The sequence below is a fragment of the Protomyctophum parallelum genome (genome assembly GCF_964188405.1).
Source record: "Protomyctophum parallelum genome assembly, chromosome: 22".
NCBI lineage: Eukaryota > Metazoa > Chordata > Actinopteri > Myctophiformes > Myctophidae > Protomyctophum > Protomyctophum parallelum.
Window position 1 is genome coordinate 2,637,360 of NC_139714.1, and position 19,846 is coordinate 2,657,205.

At 41.8% G+C, this 19,846-nt stretch overlaps 2 protein-coding genes across 4 annotated transcripts; both read left to right on the top strand.

The window, feature by feature from the left end:
• Nucleotides 1–249: 249 nt before the first annotated feature.
• On the top strand, nt 250–8,330 carry LOC310853608 (uncharacterized protein; the record flags this gene model as incomplete). The annotated part of the gene is made up of 9 exons (XM_083758000.1): nt 250–352; nt 1,422–1,597; nt 2,813–2,920; nt 3,200–3,255; nt 4,053–4,129; nt 5,508–5,855; nt 6,308–6,937; nt 7,404–7,547; nt 8,323–8,330. The coding sequence occupies exons 1-9, from the start codon at nt 253–255 to the stop codon at nt 8,328–8,330; spliced, it is 1,647 nt and encodes a 548-aa protein (XP_083614126.1). The 5' UTR covers nt 250–252.
• A 7,602-nt stretch (nt 8,331–15,932) lies between these two features.
• LOC310853799 (uncharacterized protein) lies at nt 15,933–18,138 on the top strand. 3 transcript variants are annotated; one of them, XM_083758261.1, is made up of 3 exons: nt 15,933–16,646; nt 16,739–16,907; nt 17,219–18,138. In XM_083758261.1, the coding sequence occupies exons 1-2, from the start codon at nt 16,205–16,207 to the stop codon at nt 16,747–16,749; spliced, it is 453 nt and encodes a 150-aa protein (XP_083614387.1). In that variant the 5' UTR covers nt 15,933–16,204; the 3' UTR covers nt 16,750–16,907; nt 17,219–18,138. The 3 variants fall into 3 exon arrangements, with proteins under 3 accessions (XP_083614387.1, XP_083614386.1, XP_083614385.1); XM_083758260.1 differs by having other exon boundaries at nt 15,935–16,646; nt 16,736–16,907; XM_083758259.1 differs by having other exon boundaries at nt 15,935–16,907.
• The last annotated feature ends 1,708 nt before the right edge of the window (nt 18,139–19,846 follow it).

A 19,846-nucleotide genomic window follows, 5' to 3' on the forward strand; every position in this document is an offset into this window, starting at 1 on the left:
ACGAGGCTACTTGTGGTGTGTGTGTGACCCCACTTTAGCAGACAGTGGCGGTTGTAGCCCAAACATTTAGACTCTCGTAGAGGTTTTTTTCCACGTTTCTGACGAATCTCGAAACACCACTAAAAATCCGAAAAACGCGCTGTGTGCAGACAGTTTCCTGTAGGCCTACTAAGGTCAATTTAGCTAAACTTGTAATTCAACTTAAACTTGGTCGTTTTGACCACCTTTGATTTATTTTGACCTTTTAGCGTCATGCCGCTCACGGAGACATCGCATACTGGGAGATTGTCTTCAACTACAGAGAGGCGGCAAACCTTAACTACCGCTTATAAAATCAAGAAGAAACTCTTAAGTTGGTTACACGTAAAAATCACAAGCGGTGTGTGTGTGTGTGTGTGTGTGACTAATCAACACAAGTGCAGACTTGAATGCAAGTAGTGAGTGTTGATTGAAATTGATTTCACAGTATGTAGACTAGAATTAAGCAATATTACACGAGAGGGTGTTGTTTAACGTGGTTATTGCCACGACAGTGATGCGGTCAGGAACGAGACGAAGTCGAGTTCCGCAAGCATCACTGAAGTGGCAATAATCACGTTAAACAACACCCTCGAGTGTAATATTGCTATTCTACAACAGTTACCCTTAAAACAAAGAGAATCGCTGAAAAAATATATTTTTTTAATGACAGATGTAGTCACTACGACCACAAATGTCCAAAGAAACTAGCTAGCCTAGCCACCGAGTTTGCTAGCGCTCTGGGAGAACAGAGCAGCTGAATTCTTTGTTTTGATTAGGTGGTGGTGTGTGCTGGTTAAACCACCGGCTAGAAGGCTGTTTCAACCAATCAGATTGCTTCCTCTTAACGACCTGTTGTAGAATATTTATTAACAGTGTGCAGTACATTTCAAGCAAACTCAATACAAATACTGTTAACTGAGTGGACGGCCCAATGCTTAAGCATTACACTTATGTTTACAAGAGGGTCCACCATGTTAAATTCATAAAAGTCAATGCAAAAACTGCTACTTTGAGGACGAAACCATGACGAGCACAATTCAATTCATCAGAACATTTAAAGACTTGCACAAAATATACACTTATATGAAACACAGGTTATCATAAAGTACTGTAAAACAAGGGGAAAAAACACTAACGTTTCGACCTTGCAGTCTTCAAAGGTCGAAACGTTAGTCTTTCTGTATATTTGGCACCTAATAAAAGGCTCTAAATGTCCGTGCTGCTCCAGTGTCCTCTCCTCCTAAAAGTATTGCACATTGTAATACTGAAGAAAGCAAAAAATCCTGAATGTTGTACAGAGTACGGTACTTAAGTAAATATGATTAGTTACTTTCCAGTGCCGAATGTGAAATGATGAACATGGCCGCTCAGTTGTTTTTTTACTGTGACTACACCAACAGACTGCTCCAGTTTCTTCAAGTTGTCACTGCAGAGCCAGAACCGAGCCTTGGCTCAGGAAGTGACACTGCTGAAGAACAACAACAGAGGACTGCAGGTGCAGAACACGGCCCTGCTGAAAGACATACAGGCTTACAAGTTTGACCTGGCCACCAGCAGGGGCAACGAGAGGAGGCTGGTTAGTGTTGTAGTGCACTCTTTCCCAAACAGTGGGCTGTGGACCCATTTCTATGGGTCACGACTCGTGCAATCTGCTAGTCTAACCCAGGGGGGCAGTCAGACAGATATTTTGTGAAGCCACTAAGGAAATCGTAGTTCATATAATGGCCTGTTGTGGTGCTGTCATTGGGCCCAAAAAAACCCATAGCCCCATAGAAGTCCATGTATTTGGGCCCAACTTCACCTAGACTGTATTACCTTAATAAACATGGTCATGAATACTTTCTGCTTCCAGTCACTAGTTTAAAGTCTCATTTCTAATGTCATAATATTCTTTTTGGAAAATTATGGTCCCATTTATAAAAAAAATGACCATAAAGTTGCGTATGTTCTGAGGGGCGTGGCTACCGTTACAGTCTATGATCAGGATTCCCCTCCCACTCGAGTCAAAATAAAAACCAACAGAGAAGAAGGGGGGGAAGTCCCGCCTCGTTGTCTGGGCCAGCCAATGGCCAGCTGGGCCCAAACGGATCTAGAAAGATGGCGACTTACAGTGCAAGGAATAACGGGCTTCATTTTACGTCCATGTTAGACCCGGGGCACGCTTTGTCCATATTTTTTACAGTCTATGGTCTAACCCAAACATTTAATCCCTAATACATTTTGTAGTTCACCGAATGCCGCAAAAGGTTAAACGCTCGTCCAGGGCCACATGTATGATGTGAGACTTCTCCTTCCCTTCGGGGCAGGGCTTCTTTCTTTTTGTTGGGTGTTGTCATTCTAACACAGCCTGAAAACCCATTTTGGCAGCCAGCTCAGTAGCATGCCTCGCTAGTCATTAGACTCCCAATCCATACCTCCCGGATTCGAATTCAAATTGTGGTCAAACTAGCAATATGTTTCTGAAGCGTCTTCCGCAAAATAACATCGTAATAGTTGGGATATTTTATGTAAGGGAAAACAAATTGTTTTTCCCCCTTGTGCTAGGCAGCATGTAGAATGGCAGGGACATTATTCCTAAAACATAATTTTATTCTTTTTTTTTTTTAAGGAAATTACGCATTAGTACTTGGTCATACAAAATAATTCAGTCATAAGATTCTATTTCGCTTTCATCTGTGGGATATATATAATATAGGGCACACAGTGTTGAACAAAAAGGCATGATTTGTTGTCTCACTGTCAAATGCAAGTGACAAATTTATGACTGTTCTTTTTTTCCCCCACCCCACAGTTGGACATCCTTAATGGTCTAAAAGCCCACGTGAGCAAGGCAACGGTCCTGTCCTCGGATCTCCAAGCCCATGTAGAAATGATGATTGGCTGGGTCTCTCCTGACGACGTAAGGACATTTCTATCACACTGTGCATTATTGATTCTATTTATATGTATTGCTTTTTTTTAACTTCTATGTATTGTTTGTTCATATCTACATGTTTTTGTTTAACTTCTAAACTCTTAAACCCCCCCCCCCCCCCCCCAATTTGAATTGGGGACCCCTCACCCTGAATTTAGAGTCTACATATGCACTGTCCTGTGATTTTGGGGGAGGATTCTTCAGAATATACTGTAGGCTATGCCTGCTATTACTGGGAATGATGTGATTGTGTTGATTTTTCAGGACACTCCAGATAAATCTGATGGCTTCACTAGTGATGACCATATACAGACGGAGAGGTGAGACATTTAGTAAGCTATAGGTTGCATTAGAAACGTGTGTCTGTTTCAGTGTGTTCTGTTTTGAAGGCCGTTATCAGACTGGGAGCAAGTGACCCGCCTCAGTAATTCATTTTCAATGGTAGCCAGGGGCGTGATTTTTTCCGGATGCACACCGCGGTAACAAGAAGACTTGCCCCGTTTCTGTTTTCCTCCCAGAATATTCCCCAGTGAGGGGTGGGAGAGGCTGGACAGCAGACGGCTGGATTTTGAATTTATCTAACTATAAACTTTCATGACAGCAGACAGCCTAAGTACAAATATAATTTATGAAAAGCTATACTACAGTGAAGTCTGTTCACAGAAGTTGTTGTAGGATACGTGGGGATTATCTGACGAGGTACCATTTGAGGGGGCAAAACCTTACATATACTAAATAATACTAAATTGTTTATAGGGTCAATATAAGTAAAATAATATAGCCTTTCCACAGGATTATCTTTTTATATTTTTCCAAAAAGAATACAAACAGCCAATATCATATACAAAGTTATCCCCCTCACTGGGGAAAATTCCGGGAGGAAAAATGGGCAAGCACCGGGTCGAGTCTTCCGGTATTCCACACCGCACTGCGATGTTGAGGGGAAACCATCGTCCAAGAACTGGAATGTGGTCAGCTTTTTTGGCGTGATCCCAGCTGCTGATCCAAGCAAGAGCGCCACTCGCTCTGCGTCTGAAACAGCCTTTACTAATATCTCAAGACAGATTCTGTTAGTACTGAGTACTGACCCCCTCATTCCCATCTCCCCCTCACTCAGTGGGAAACACCCAGTCCAGTTTCCTTCCGTGCCAGGTCTCTCAACAAATGACCGGCACAGACCCACCAACTCTACTGGTACTGGTATAGTATAATAACTGCAATTTTCAGTGGTGCTTGAAAATTTGGGAACCAGTTAATACTTTCTATATTTCTGCATAAATATGACCCAACTCCTACTAACTAATTCATTGAGGAAAATCTTTCCAGTGTTTCTCACTGAAAATATGCCATCTACAAGCTTGCAATGCGTCTGTGATGTGCTGTAAGCTTGTAGACGGCCTATTTTTGGTTATTAGTTAAGATTTATTTTTAATGTTTTATATAATTGCAAAATGTCAAATATATTAAAGAAATGCACGTTCAATCTTCCAGAAACCCCTAATCTCATATTTCATTATATTACATATTTTGCTTGTTTATGAAACGCCTTCAAATAACTAGCTAATCCAAAGGTTCACAGACTTTTGCCATTCATAGATGTGTAATATTGGTCCATTTTCCATTGTGAAAATCTGTGTTTTATACAAATTATAGACTATTCTAAAGGCTCCACAATTGGTATATTTAGTTTTCTTTATTTCTGTTTGTGAAAGTCAAATTACACTCATTGATAATGTCAGATTTGTGTACTGTTTTAACTGTATAAAAAAAACAAAAAAAACACTGGGTTTATATATATATATGCGTATGGGGTGCATACTTAGTTTAGACTGCCCCGTGGGAGGTTAGGTTTAGGGTGAGGGTTGTGGAGGAGGTGCAGGCTGGCCGCAGAGGTGAACTCAAGTCTTGCAGCCTATAGGTGACTGACAGGAGGAGGTCACAGCTGTTCCCTCAGTATACTTCCTGTATCTTTTTTTTTCTTATATTTATTTTTATCCCACGATTTTGTAACTCATTTTTCACCCCTGTGTCACTTCCTGTGTCTTCAGAAGGTTTCTATGACAAGGTGTATTTTATCTAAGGGTGGGGGGTATGCATTCCTGATTTTCATTGTTCCCAACCTGAATCATTCCCAATAGGGCACAGGCATGGTATAAAAACCTGAAATGGCTACTTCAGTGTAAAATAATTAACTCTGATCTGTCGCTAGTTACATTTGCTTTCATCAGAAGCGATGATCACCCCATTCAACTCAACTGTTAGTAACCGAGTTAGCGCAGATTGTTTTATTGGGCTCCTAAATCTGAGCCTCAATTCCAAGAGACTCCCCTAAGATCGCAGCCATTACAGCAGCGGCCATCTTGGTGAGGGCAAACTCTACTATATGGAAGAGGCTATTCTGGATTTGTAAAGCCCCAAAAATGGAGATCTCCACCCATGGTAGACAATGTGTTAAATATGTCAGTCATTTCTACGAAGCCTAAATACTAAATGGATTTTTTTTATTTATTCCAATGGGCAAATTATTAACAATTTATTCGTTAATTGTACATTTGTACATTGTAATTTACAGCCCTGCACACTTCCCCAGTCGTCATCAGATGTGAGGAGTTGCCATCACTTGCCTCGGCTCGGGTCATTGACCCTCCCAGTACCTTGGCTGTTGGAAATCCAAGCACAAGCAGCACCATGCTTCTAAACGCGGAGGTGGAGCCGACTGCTTCTGATGAGACGGAGACGGTCACCGCCGCAAACGCTGTCAAGAAGACAACACACTCTGTGAAAAATAAGGAAAAGACGCGGGTCGGGGGAAAAGCAGTGCGTCTGAAGGCTGGAAAAGAAAACAAAACATTGACAGATCCTCAAGGTGCTGGTGCAGCTGGTGACTGTGAGGCTGAGAAGTCAGAGGCGACGTTGCAGAGTAAGCCCATTAGCACTTTGTTGCAGTTATGCAACCGTAGACTATTCAGGATGAATGACTCCAAAAAAACAGAGATCTCTGACCATGAATGTCAATATGTTAAATGTGTCATTTCTAGGAAGCCTAAATGGAAATGTAATTTTTATTCCAATGGACAAAACCCCCCCAAATTGAGTCATAAATTTGCATTTATTTTGTCAATTAATCTACTTTAAATTTTGTAATCGTTGACAGCTCTGCACACTTCCCCAGTCGCCATCAGATGCGAGGATTTGCCATCACTTGCCTCAGCTCTTGTCATTGACCCTCCCAGTACCTTGGCTGTTGGAAATCCAAGCACAAGCAGCACCATGCTTCTAAACGCGGAGGTGGAGCCGACTGCTTCTGATGAGACGGAGACGGTCACCGCAGCAAACGCTGTCAAGAAGACAACGCACTCTGTGAAAAATAAGGAAAAGACGCGGGTCGGGGGAAAAGCAGTGCGTTTTGCATTGACGATCCTCAAGGAGCTGGTGGTGACTGTGAGGCTGAGAAGTCAGAGGCGACGATGCAGAGTAAGCCCATTAGCACTTTGTTGCAGATATGCAACTATACGGCAGAGGTCCAGCCTTCTGGTACGCAACATCACATCGCCTCTCGTATTCCCAAGTTAAGGCAGTGTCACGCTTGTGACCCGAACTCTGAACCGAAGAGCTCCAGAGCCAAAGAAAGTTCAGAAAGCGACATTCCAGAGGACTTCCAGAGGTTTGATACACGACAGCTCCAGTCGGATGATGGCGATAATGCGCAAGAACATGAAACGGATCACAATGATATGCAAGACAGCCTTTCTCTCACATTCCCGTTATCAGAACCTAGTCGCAGTCCTCCCATGACCTTGACCAGAAAGCGAAAGATGACTCCAGGACCTTCTAGTGATAACGAAACCCCTTTGCGGGTCAAGAAGAGACAGAATAATGAAAGGATTCTGGAATCCATGTCGGTAGACTCGTCACTGGACGACGGCCCTGCTGACCTCGACCTGGACTCTGTGGTCTCTACCTCTGCTGTGCCTGTTGTAATTCCACCTGAAGCATCTACAGGTGGGTAACATCACTATTGTCAGGCAGAAAGCTTATCTCAAAATGTCTTTCTCCTAAATGATCCATAATTGGATCATACTACAGGCAGACACACTCCACATGCACATTGGAGATTTGAACAGTCAGAATGTTCAAATGTGTTTATGTCCCCCACAGACCTAGTGGAATAATACAATATTTTTGTAAATATTGTATTTTTATATACAATTTTTTGGGGCAATAATTTAAAAAGAAATTGCTCAGTCGACTATTAATCGACTAACAGCTAATTTGTTCATCTATCAGTCGACTATACAAATCCTTAGTCGGGGACAGCCCTATTATATCGTAGTTCTTATTTAATTTCACGTCTGTGAAAACTAAATCAGACATGTCTTTTTCATCATGGCTTTCGTCGATGGAATCAACACTGGTGTCATGGCAGAAATCGTAATAACATGACTGTCTAACACCATTGTGGCCACAGATAATGGAGATACTGTTCGACTTTCAAGAAGAAACTACAGACCAGCAACATGTGTAGACTCCAGAGAGACATTTGCTGTCCCAGATGAAAGTCCAGCCATTGAAACCTATGAAGACCCTGTTGTTCCCGATGAAGCATCTCCAGGTGGGATATGATGCATGCTTTACTTCTCCTTTTTAGATTTTGTTTATGATATTATGTTTTTGCCTGTCAATTTGCAGCTGATATTTGATGTAAGAGTGCTGTGCAGTCCAGCTCAGTGCTTCCCAAAGGTTTTAGCTCACAACCCAAACAAACTAATTGGAGTTTGCCCGAAAAAGTCTGACCGCGGAAACGATCGGACATGTGGTCGAACATGCGCTGCTCCCGTGCTTGTGGTTATGGTTAGGTTAGGGTTTGAGGTAGGTTGTCGTTCTAGTGATAGTTGGACCAATAGTATGTCTGAACTAAAGCCTGTACCCTGCCTGGCACCCAAACTAGTGAAATTAAAGTCTGGGGGAAAAGTGTGGCAATTCCAAATGTGTAGGAACCATGCCATGACTGTCTTAGCAGAAATGACTACACTGCAGTAGGCTCCACCTGCAGGAAATAACTGGGCAGCTGATGCCCAGGGAACCGCTCCGTGGATTAGTCTACATGTTAATGTGTATTTTGAGAGATTTAACCACTTAAACCGTCAATACTTGGAAAAAGTGAGTGAAAGTTTACTGTCTACACCTCTTTGCTGACGATAGCCGATCTACAAGCTCTAAAGCCTTGCATCACGAGGCATTGAGCTTATAGAGCGGCTGTTTTTGGCTAAATTCTCAGAATCTAGGGATTTTAGGCTTCAGTGGTTAAAGTAAAACCATTAACTGTGGGGGACACCAAATTAGTTCAAATGATCATGTTACTCATGTGGCAAATGTCTCTCAAACAGGGTTTTGATATTCCATCCCCGTTTATTACATTCTTTAGCCACATTTGTGTTTCATGTGATTACAGTCACGTGAATTTGATTATTCTTTGCTACAACAGGGAGGGTGGTAATGGCGAGCGAGGAGGATAACATGGTCTCAGAAGAAGCTACAACAGGGAGGGTGGTAATGGCGAGCGAGGAGGATAACATGGTCTCAGAAGAAGCAACGGGAGCCTTGAGGCCACGGAGGAGACGCCATGCCGCCATTAGTTACAAGGAACCAAATATCAATTGGTGAGTGTTTACGTGATGGGTGCCTACACTTTTTTTTTGACTTGAGAACTACTTTTAAAGTTACAAGCTCAACATCTACCCACCCAAAAATGTATTCTCCATTTCTCCCATTGCTGAAAATATGTACCTTAGCTTTGGAATAGTGAGTATAAGACAAACTCACTCGCAACGTTCTGAATTGTTTATTATCACGATTTAAATTTAAAACCATCAGTGCTCTGTACTTGGTCTGCTTTTTTTTTTTTCCTGTACACAACCTCTTCGTCAAAAATTGCTGATCTACAAATTTCTGCCCCCAGGCTGGAGATGACAGGGTTCAAGTGATTAATATAGATATAAAGTCCCTATCACACAAAGATTTGAAATAATTCCCCATTCATTTTTCCCATAGACATTTCAAAAATATTTATTTAAAGCCTCAGACAAATCCAACTCGGATTGTGACAAATCATGACAACACAATATTTGAACCCACAGTGCATTTATTCATACTGATAATTTTCTCACTATGGTGACATAATTTACCAAAACACCTCTGAATCACACCTTCACTCTTTAAATGTTGTCTTTAATACTATTTGTAGGTTTGTTCTGAGGTGTCCTTACCATACTCGCCATTGTGTAATGTATGCGTCAGACTGGAATGCCCTGCCCTCGTCTCTCAGATCAAGCACTTCCTTTATTGCTTTCAAAAATGCATTATTGGTTCATCTTATATCTTTTGTGTTATCTGAGACTATCCTATTGGCATCATACTTATTTGTATATTGAATGACTCATTTCTAGCATTGTATATTCTTTTCAATGAAACTCTGGGTTTACGAGTATACTGATGTAGTGGGTTTGTGATGGGGAAGAGCTTTTGTATGTCATTGTTTGTTGCTGTGTTGTTGTTCGTTGTATGTTGTGCCTTGAGGACAACTCAAGGGAGTATCCTCTAGTGAAATTTCAAAATAAAAGTCCTAAATTGTGAATGTCTCTTTGGTTTTTAGCAAACTGAGGCGTGGAGACAAATGGACGGACACGCAGTTCCTGAGATCCCCAACATTCAAAGCCAAGAAGAAACCAAAGAAGCCTTCACGTAGGCCTACTACTGATGACTAGTTGAGTTTCTCTCAAAGAAATATTAACAAATGTGCTTGATGGCTGTTCTGCAGTGATTTTAAGTGACTTAAACTTGGCTATTTTTTTGTTTTTATACATTGTCACTGGTTTATTAAACAACATTATTATTATTATCACAGCCTCATTAATCTCAAGGCAGATTCAGAGCTGCAGCTGAATCTGTCAACAACTCCCGTTCCGTGTATAGATAGTGGGATTGAAAACAAAGATTCATCACTGGAAGAGGGCTGAAGTAGAGTGAATGGACAGACATCCATCTTCACACTGGGACGTGTGGGTTCCCAGGTTGCAGCCTCACACTATACTCCGTACATTTTTTCAACTGCCATCCAATACCATGGACTTCCATTATAGATGGGATGGATAGTCTTCTAGTCCAGTGGTTTCCAAAGTGGGTCTTTGAGGGAGTTCCAGGGGGTCCCCTAACCTGACGCTGCCAGATGAGGGCGGTATTGGGTATCATGTATCCCAACACAGCATTCATCTGGGATCTCTCAGACAGTTGAGCTGACAAAAATCCGTTCCGTACCGGACCAATCAGCGTGAGCTAAGGGCGGGACATGGGCGAAACCGGATGTGAAGCTATATAGACACGTCAATATGATTGGTTGTGTTTGCACGCCCACACGGTGATAGACAGACGGTCCCATCCAATCATCTACCAAGTATCTTGAAAAAAAGGAACAGCCCCGTCATCGAATTTGCTTCCGCGATCCCAGATCCCAATAAGCTGTGAAACAAATTTGTGTAGCAAGCTTCTTGGATCTGGCAGCGTCAGGTTAGGGGTCCCCAGCTAAATTATGGGAAACAAATGGACGAACGTTATGGTTCGTTTGGTTCCATTTATGCACTCAGTAAATTAACAAACATCTGTAGACTAATGCATGTCAAACTGGGGGTGCTTGAAATTAAACGGTTTGAGAATCACTGCTAGATCCATGGAAATATTCTCTTATGGAGGGGTCCCTGCCGGCATATCTTTTCAAATGAGTGTCTGTGGGCTAATTGGTGTCAATTTTGTGGTCCTTGACATGAAGTTTTGGAAACTACTGTTCTAGGCCTAGTGCACTTGACCAAGTCCATACTAGTTGACGTGTTTGGATAGGATCAGCTATAGGAATGGATAGTCAACATTTATATATGCAGTGTCACTAGGCTTTCTGCTTTATACAGTGAGCACTGAGTAGGCCTATTTAGAAAATACTGCATATTATAGCAATATGGTCAACCATTGATACTGGTTGATGATATGCTATTGCATAGACTAAAACATGGATGTGTGAGTGAATATTAAGTCTGATAAACTGCAAAACTGGGGTTCCCCAAAGGATTAGCTCAAAGTGCAATTGTTTTCTCACTCATTAAACAAACCAACATACTGTATATTCAGGGTATCTGCACATTTCTACACTGTCAATTTAAGGGCTTTTAAGACCGTTTTGAATAGTTCTAAAATTATATGAGACCATTGCTGTGTCAAAAGTAACTAAACGATCTATAAATGCACCAAGTCTCTGTACGTACGTCTGTAATCCACATCACTCGAGAACCGTTCGCCCCACCGACTTCAAATTCGACACACTCGTTCCACCCCACCACAGTGGGTGCAGTGCCCGGTGTCGAGTTGGTCGGACCCACAGTTGTCCAGAACCGCCCCAAAAAAAGGCCTCTGTACAGGGCCCATGATCCATATATGGAGCTAGCCTGTTCTGACATCACACCACTCCATATTTGGGCATGCCTGACGAACTCCATAAGCTGGCCTGTTCTGACGTCGCAACACGGGCACCGATCTAGTACTATACAAATGGTCAAACCTTGAATTGTCATTACAAGAAAGGGGCAAAAACGGAAAATAGCAGATCTACAAGCTCTCAGTGTCTTGCATTGTGAGCTTGTAGTATGGCTGCCTCACTGTGGAACCGTAGTGCCTCCTACATTGTCCATGCACAACTCTTGTGTTTTAAATGTGTAATGTCTACTCTAGAAACCGCATTGTAATGTTACTATGCTGCCATATAGTTTCTACAGTAACTATGTATGACAAATACAAGACGGGTAGGCTACATTATGCAACACAATATTCTGTTTAAAATACAGGAGTAATAAGATTCATATTGAAAAGGTTTTGTTGATCAATTGCCAATCTTTTATCCAGCATCACATTTTATTTTATTGTGGCACATGGTTCTCCATAGTTGGACAAGAGGCAAGAAAGCTGGGGTGTGATGTTTGAATGCAAAGAAAACAACCCTGTAGCACAGTAAGTACGGTAACCAAATGACCAACAAATATGACTTATTTGTATATTACGGTAAGTTATTGTGGAGCTGGATACCTGCTCATGTGGGCATAGAAGGAAATGGAAAAAAAAGAAGAGTCTACAAATTTTCAATGACCTGATTAACGGGCAAGGGTGCCCCTGGGTCAATCTTTTAGGGAGCCTGACCCCAGATGGTCTGAATTGGTGCTGGCACACAAATGGAGTGATGAGGCATGTGTGTGTTTAAGAAAACACCTGTAGAGTGTGTTGTACAACATCTACAGTCGACCCTATACAGTATTTACTTTAAATTTGCATGTTTAAAATCCCTATCAGCTCTGGTCGGATGGCTATAGTTTACAAGAGGGTACTGGTACTCCTGTAGGCTTTTAAGGCACCCACTACCCACATAATCGAGCCCCCAAGACTAAGAGGGGATCTCTGTCCCCTCTAAAGTTTCTGTGTGCTGGGGCACCAGCCCTGAGCTAAGTTATTGCCTCTTGATTGTAGCCTACTTTGATTAAAAGTTTAAATAATATCGGACTCACTTTCTTTGTTTGGCTCATGGTGTGAATTACTTTAAACTTTGTGGATCTTCCTGTCACAAGGTGGGTTAGGATTTCAACAAAATGCATTGGTGTTTTGTTTCCTCTGGACCAGAGGCTGACCATGGTTGGACAAAAATAGCCAACATGTCCCTCTAGTGGTGACTCAGAGTTATGGCAGCCTTACTTCACTGCCCATAATACATTTTATTTTATTTAAGGCAGAACAAATTAATCTCAGAAGTTTTCAAATAATTGTAGAGGAGTAATAAGTACAATATATTTGTCTCTGAGGTGTCCTGCACAGAGCATATCAGCCTGGATTTCCAGGCTAGAGATCTATTGAAGTAGAAGTAAAATTGGTTTATTTTATTTTATTGAGCTACCTGCTTGCCAGGGGATAAAATTGAATCTTGACAATCAGGTCAAAACTCATGTCAGATCCTGTGAGACATGACCTTTGACACAATCTAAATGTCTCAAAAGAAGAGAAGGGAGACAACATACAACCACTACTTTTGTTCACAATATGTTTTTAGATCTTACATGCAAATCCTGCCTGGTCCAATGGTCCTTGCATAGGCACCCACCTCAAATCTCCTTTGTGCCTTATTTCTATTTACTTCTATGTCATGTACAGACATGACACATTCGATTGAGTACTTTATTAACAGTTCACCAAAAAAGGTGGCACAGATTAATAAAGTAATGCTAAAAGTATAACCCAAATAAGCCCTCTGGGCTTGTTTCCAGCTGTATTCAATTAATTGAGGCATTTCTAGACAAAAACTATAAACAAGTATCTGTTTACTTATTTCTTATTTTTTTCAACTATGCTATTTTTAATTTACCGGGTAGGTGTATCTTTTCCCTTTATTCATTCTTTATGGGTAAAGATACACCGTGACCTACATACATACATACAAGTATTTAGATTTTTTTTTTTATCGAGAAAGGATTGGTACAATAACGTTTCCAGCCGTGGTGAGACTGTATGCGGTTATCAGGTGCTGTTCGGTAGATTCAGATGTGAGTGTCCTGTTTCACATTCATACTGTGGTGATTGATTTTCCTTCCATTGATCAGATCAATAAAGGTCTATCAATCAATCACCAGGCTCTAATGATTGAATACATAATACATGAGCTGACCATTGCACTCAGCTTGGCCAACAACCGGTTTGAAAGCAGGATTGAAAGAATGTTGCACCCCTCACCCACTCCAAACTCACTCATCTCAGTTTACAAACAACTATTCCAAGAACACGTGGCCATTACTTGTGCCATCAGGCCATGGGGGAGGGTCCCTGGATGTTTAGAACCTACCTGAGATGTTAGCAAATTTTAGTTTGAAAGCTTCCTTTTCTACAAAATGTATTGTTACTGCCATTTCATTGGGCTTACTTTTTTTTATCCGCCTCTCATTCTGGTTGTTTTATGTGCACTGGTTCTCAGAAAAGTGGGATCTTCTGAGAACCCCAGGGGTCCTTGATGGGGTTCCAGAGGTCCCAAGCATTTAGTTCATTCATTGACAATAGTCTATGTATAAGATCAGAACTGCCCTGGGCAGGACTAAGGTTCCAGGGGTCACCATCTAAATAAATAATGTGATACGAATTTACCCTTAAGCCATTAATACAGGGAAAGCATGATCTGTGACAGGATATACAGTAGTATAATATCAATTTGGGGGTCCTTGGCACAAACATGTTTGAGAACTACTGATGTAGAAGACATTTGTGGAAGGCCTCAGGTCTGGGTTAAGAATTAAAACAAAAATACAATGGTTTTATTTGTCACTCACTCAGGTACAAACAGCGGAATGCTGGTAAAGCATGTCCGAACAACAGCAGCAGCACAAAAATACAAGATAATACTGGGTTTCAAAGAACCAACTGAAAAATAACAATACAAGATAAACAGGTTAAACAAAAATGGGGCAAACAAAAGTACAGTCAAAGACCCCCCACCACACAGTACACTACACACACACACACACACACACACACACACACACACACACACACACACACACACACACACACACACACACACACACACACACACACACACACACACACACACACACACACACACACACACACACACACACACACACAGGAATGCAGCAGTGGGGGGATGTGCATACCCCCTGTTGCTGACAACTATAGTGTTGCCATGGGCTTCTTTTTCTGTGAAGAGTGTGTGTGTGTGTGTGTGTTGCTGTGATAGGAGAAGGATATCAAACGGAACACAACCACCCTAAAGACTAATCATTGTGTATATTCCTGCACTATACCTGCATCTGGTGATCTTGGTACATAGAAATTGATCTATTGAAGATTCTGACTTTCAAATGTACATAATTTTTGTTTTGATTGTATTGCTGTATTGTTGTATTGTGCTTTCTGCTTTGGCAATGTAAACGTATGTTTGCTCATGCCAATAAAGCCCTTTGAATTGAAAATTTAATTGAAATTGAATTGTGTGTGTGTGGGGGCGGGCGGTTAAGCTGGTGTAAAAGGGTAAAACTTTCTTTTGGGCTTGTTTTCATAGACCATTATAGTGTAGATTGGGGTGGGATCCAACCACCAGACATCTTATGAATTTGGGGTCCATGACGAATGTAGGTCCTTGGAATTAAAAAGGTTGCGAATAAATGTTTAAGGGGCCTTGCTAGTGCTACCCAACCTCTAATCGTAGCTCCTTCGCTCCCCTCAAAGGAGCTTATCGGCACTAGGAAGACTGCATTCACTTCGCCAAGTGGAACAAGCGATTAAAACAAAACTCTCTCTCCTCCCCAGGTTCCTGCTGGGGGGTGATCGTCCATGCACACCGAACGCCTTACGACAAACGCCATACGACCTCCCCAAAGACTCCAGGGTCAGCGACCCCCCCTGGAACCTACACACCCGAACTCCTTCATTCATCCCTCCATTTCCTTTAATACTGTAAATAAATCCTTAAACCTCCCCAATGGTGTGTTTTCTCCAACTAGTGAATAGAGAGATTTTCCGTGAAAATAATCCATGGAATTTACTGTGAATATGTTTGCACTTTTATTAGTCAGAAATGTAAACAGCACGAGGGTACAGTAAGACTAAAAGAATCACCCCCCAAAAGTCCTGTGTTCACTTAAAAATGCAGGGCTCCAAATCTTTCAATTATAAGATAGAACATTAACAAGTGGTGAACTTTGCACTTTTAATTTACTTCCTACAAAATCGTTAATTCAGCATCAAACATGTTTGTAACAACATGTTACAAAAACTATGTTTTCTCACACACACACACACACTCCTCGCCGCTAGGGACAGCAGAATAGCACCCTGTACCCCGCCCTCTCACCCGGACGCAGACAGAAAGAGACTCCATTCATGATGAGTCATTGATAAAACTTGACGTGCTTCAGACGTTCGTTACTTCGTTCAGTTGTGTTATAACTTATAACAAGTTCGGGACCTGAGAGGGAAGCAGCTCATTTTACACGCGCTACACCGTCGTCTTAAATAAGTCAATTAAAAAGTAGGAATATATATAGCCTACCTACACCTATTTTCTTTATTGGTGTTTTTAGTTTTGTTTATTTTTTCTTAACTAACAGCGTGAGTCATCTTTTTTTTTCTCCATTTGTTCTACTTCCTCTCAATATTTATTCCCGACAGGAATTACTGAATATGTGTTTTGATATGACCATGGACGACAAGAAGAACGTGAAACTGAACTGTTGTGTGCGCAGTAGAAGAGCAGCCAAGTGCGTGTCCGCCGCAGGTTTGAGAATGAGATCGAAGAATCCCGTCGACGAGGAGGCGGCCTCGGCGAAGAGGGGCCTGAGAGCCACCACCGTCCGGGGCAAAGCTCTCCGTTCCTCTAAAAAAGCCACCGTCCGCAAACAACAGAGGAGACGGCAGGTTATGATGTGCCTCGTCGAAGTGGAAAACGTCGCCTTTACGCGCCACCACCAGGAGGATTTTACGCGTTTTACGCACAGTCCGCCGCGAGTGCCATCCGCCATGGCGCCCGCAAACACCACCCAGTATCTGATGGCCGACGTGGCCGACGACCAGTTCAACTTCCAGCCCGGTTCTACTACTGCATCTACGGCCTCTCTGTCTCCAGGTCTCTATGGCGAAGGTCACCTGTCCCCCAGCAGTGTGTATGTGTCGTTGGACAACGCGGCTGATTATGAAACGTGTCTTGCCTTTCAGCAGAGGAGCTTTGAGGCGGAACTCGCGCTGTGCGGCGCATACAGCTGCTCCTGAAACCGGACCCCGGCACTGCAGCAGGCCCGAAGCGGTCTCTTCTACATGCGTGGACTAGAGAAACTGGTCTAACCCACCCTCAAAAACGGGTCTGACCCTGGTCTGAAAGAAAGACAAGGTGTGAATAACTTGTAAATACTGTTTGATTATGTGTGAATGATATAAACAGGTATTGCTGTTTGGTTAAGTGTGAATACGTGGTAAATGCCGCTTGGGTTATTTTTGTAAATAGCCTACTGTTTGATTCAGTGTGAATAACATGGTAAAATACCGCTTGGGTTATTTTTTATTTAGTTTTGAGTTTTTTTGTTTTGTTTTAAATAACATATAGCCTACGTTATGTAAAACTATATTATTGTGTTAGCCCTGGTCGCAAATGGTTAAAGGTCATGTCGCATGATTCATGGTTGGGCTTTCTTTGTCTCACAGCAAAGCGACGCACCGGCCGCTCCGTTGCCGTCCCGCTAGGCGGCGCTGCTCCTGCTCGCAGCCTCGGCCTGCCCAGAGCAAAAGGAGGCCACAAACGCACCTCTCTCATCCTCCTGGCGGCCACTTTGTGTACTCCAGGTAAAAACCCCGTTTGGCCAGCGGGCAGATGGGGGCAGGTATCGGTTGGTTGTGTTCTACTGGCTGCGTTGCATAGTAAAAGGTTTCAGTTCTGTTCCTGTTGCCACAGTCACTGTTGTCTGAGCCCTTTTCCAGGTTCCACTCTCTAAACAGGGACCCCGCGGCCTGGCTGTGGCTGTTCAGGTGCAAAAGGCGGAGAGGGAGACCATGCGGTCAGTCTTCACTCAGCATGCTGGTGGAACAAAATGGATCAACTGGTATTCAATTAAATTCAAAGGAGCTTTATTGGCATGAGAAGAAAAAACAAAACATTTACGTTGCCAAAGCATAATAAACAATTTAAGTAGGCTAATGGGGGGAAAAGTATGTACAGTTGAAGGGGTTACAGTATTGTGTTAATTTTTTGTGTATTCTTAACACTAAACAAATATTGTCACCCACTCTTTTTACACCCCTAAAACTTGTGAAGTTGTCGGTTGTCTCATTGTAAAGTGGTGCATAAATAAAGTGCTTTAAATGTACACCAAGGACTAAGGACACATGGCTTGAAATGCATGCAGCCAGAAGGAGCGGGGAATCTAACCGAGAACCTCTCCATTCCACACCAAGACGACCTACCACTACGCCCCAGCTTCCAATGACTCGGTACAATTTGAAATATTTCATAAAATCAGACTGCATTTGATGTGATATTGTACCATGAACTGAGTGAGTTTTAAGATGATAAAATACTTGTGACGGGTAAGCATTTGTTTAATAAAAAGCTCTTGGTTGAATTGAAACATTGTATATAAGTAGTTCATTATAATCCAGATCATTTGAGTACAGCCCAAGGGAAATTTAAGAGATTCATGGAGATGCTAAATTACGTGTTTCCTGTTTGAACAAAATTAATTCAATGAGTTCTTTCAAATCATTGCTGTCGGGAGAAAACTGTAAACCTGCATGTATCAAATCAAATTAAAGAAATCACACCAGTGTGAAGTGAGGGGTGCTAATATATTATATCTAGATTTTAATATATTTATATAATCATGTTGATTAGGTGATATAAAACAAACGGTGCAGAGTGCAGACACAAACATTAAACGCCATTAACAATAAACAGACAATATGACACATGAAGTAAATTTTCCCTTCATTGTCAATGTGTTTACAAAACAATTAAATTAAACCTGTGTATAGGAGTGGCTGGCGCTGCTGCCGCTCAAAATTGGCAAAAGTAGCAGATCTGCTGCTACTATAAATAGAATGATCAAGTAGGGCAGTGTTTTTTAACCCTTTTTTTTGTATCAAAGATCCATTATTTATTCGACATTTGAGCCATGCACCATTTGATGAGATTTAGCGTCAGAACAGAACAGGCAAACGATCAACAATTATTCCACATTATCTAATTGCAAATTAAATCTAACGTCATAGCATAAAATGAAACCAGATGGACCGTTTGGTTTCATTTTACATTAATTAAAGGGTGTATTTGGTAAGGTTGCAACTCCATTTAGCTGGGGACCACCTCGAATCCCCTCAAGGACCACTTGAATGAAAAACATTGAATTAGTGTATTAATTCATGAAATGTATATGGACGGGGGTTTTTTTTCTCAAGTTCCTGACGGCAACAAAATACTGCATGACAAAATAGTGTCCTATCCAGAATTAAGAGCAGTATGAGAGGGTATAATTGGCAGCTACCATTGTATTGAAGGTAAGTAAAGGCTTTCAGAGCAAAACTGTTGCTGTCTATAGCTAGGTACGGTACAATGTTAAAGGTCTACATGTATTGCTGCTGCTTGAGTCCTTTTAAAATATTAAAGTGGTCTTTGTACTCGTCCTGTCAAATAATTGATTTCAAAATACTACTGCTGACAATCAGCTTTATTTATATAGCACATGTTTGCTACAACAATTGACCAACGTGCTGTAGGCCTACTACATAGAAGGCACCATCAGAACAGGACTGTCCAACTAATATGGTCATCACAGGACCGGTGTTCAGCCTGTGGCAATGTTGAGGGTGTTATGGAATCCCAGGTTTGCTTTGATAACAGCCATAAATTAATTTATATTCAGTCTTATGTCTCACACCTTCCTCTTGACAATACAACCTAGATTCTCTGTGGGGGTTGCCAGTTGGCTGGTCAGTTAAGCACAGTAATGCAGAATGCTGGCTGGTCAGTTAAGCACTTAATGCAGAATGCTGGTTGTACACCAGATTCTGGTTTCCGAGGCTAGTACACCAGTTAGTAGTTTTGGCTCTGTGAGCAGGTGACTAGTCCTGCTGGAAAAGGAATAATACGCATCAACATACAGAAGCACACAGACGAGTTGAATAAAGAAGTCATATAACTTCTCGTTTGCTTAACTTGGGACAGCTTTTGAACCACATCGTTCATAACTTCATATTACAGCTGAGCTGTAACGGTTTCATATTCATTACACTGGTTTCAGCGGTATTGGTGCCATCTTGTGGCCTGGATGTGTAATGTCA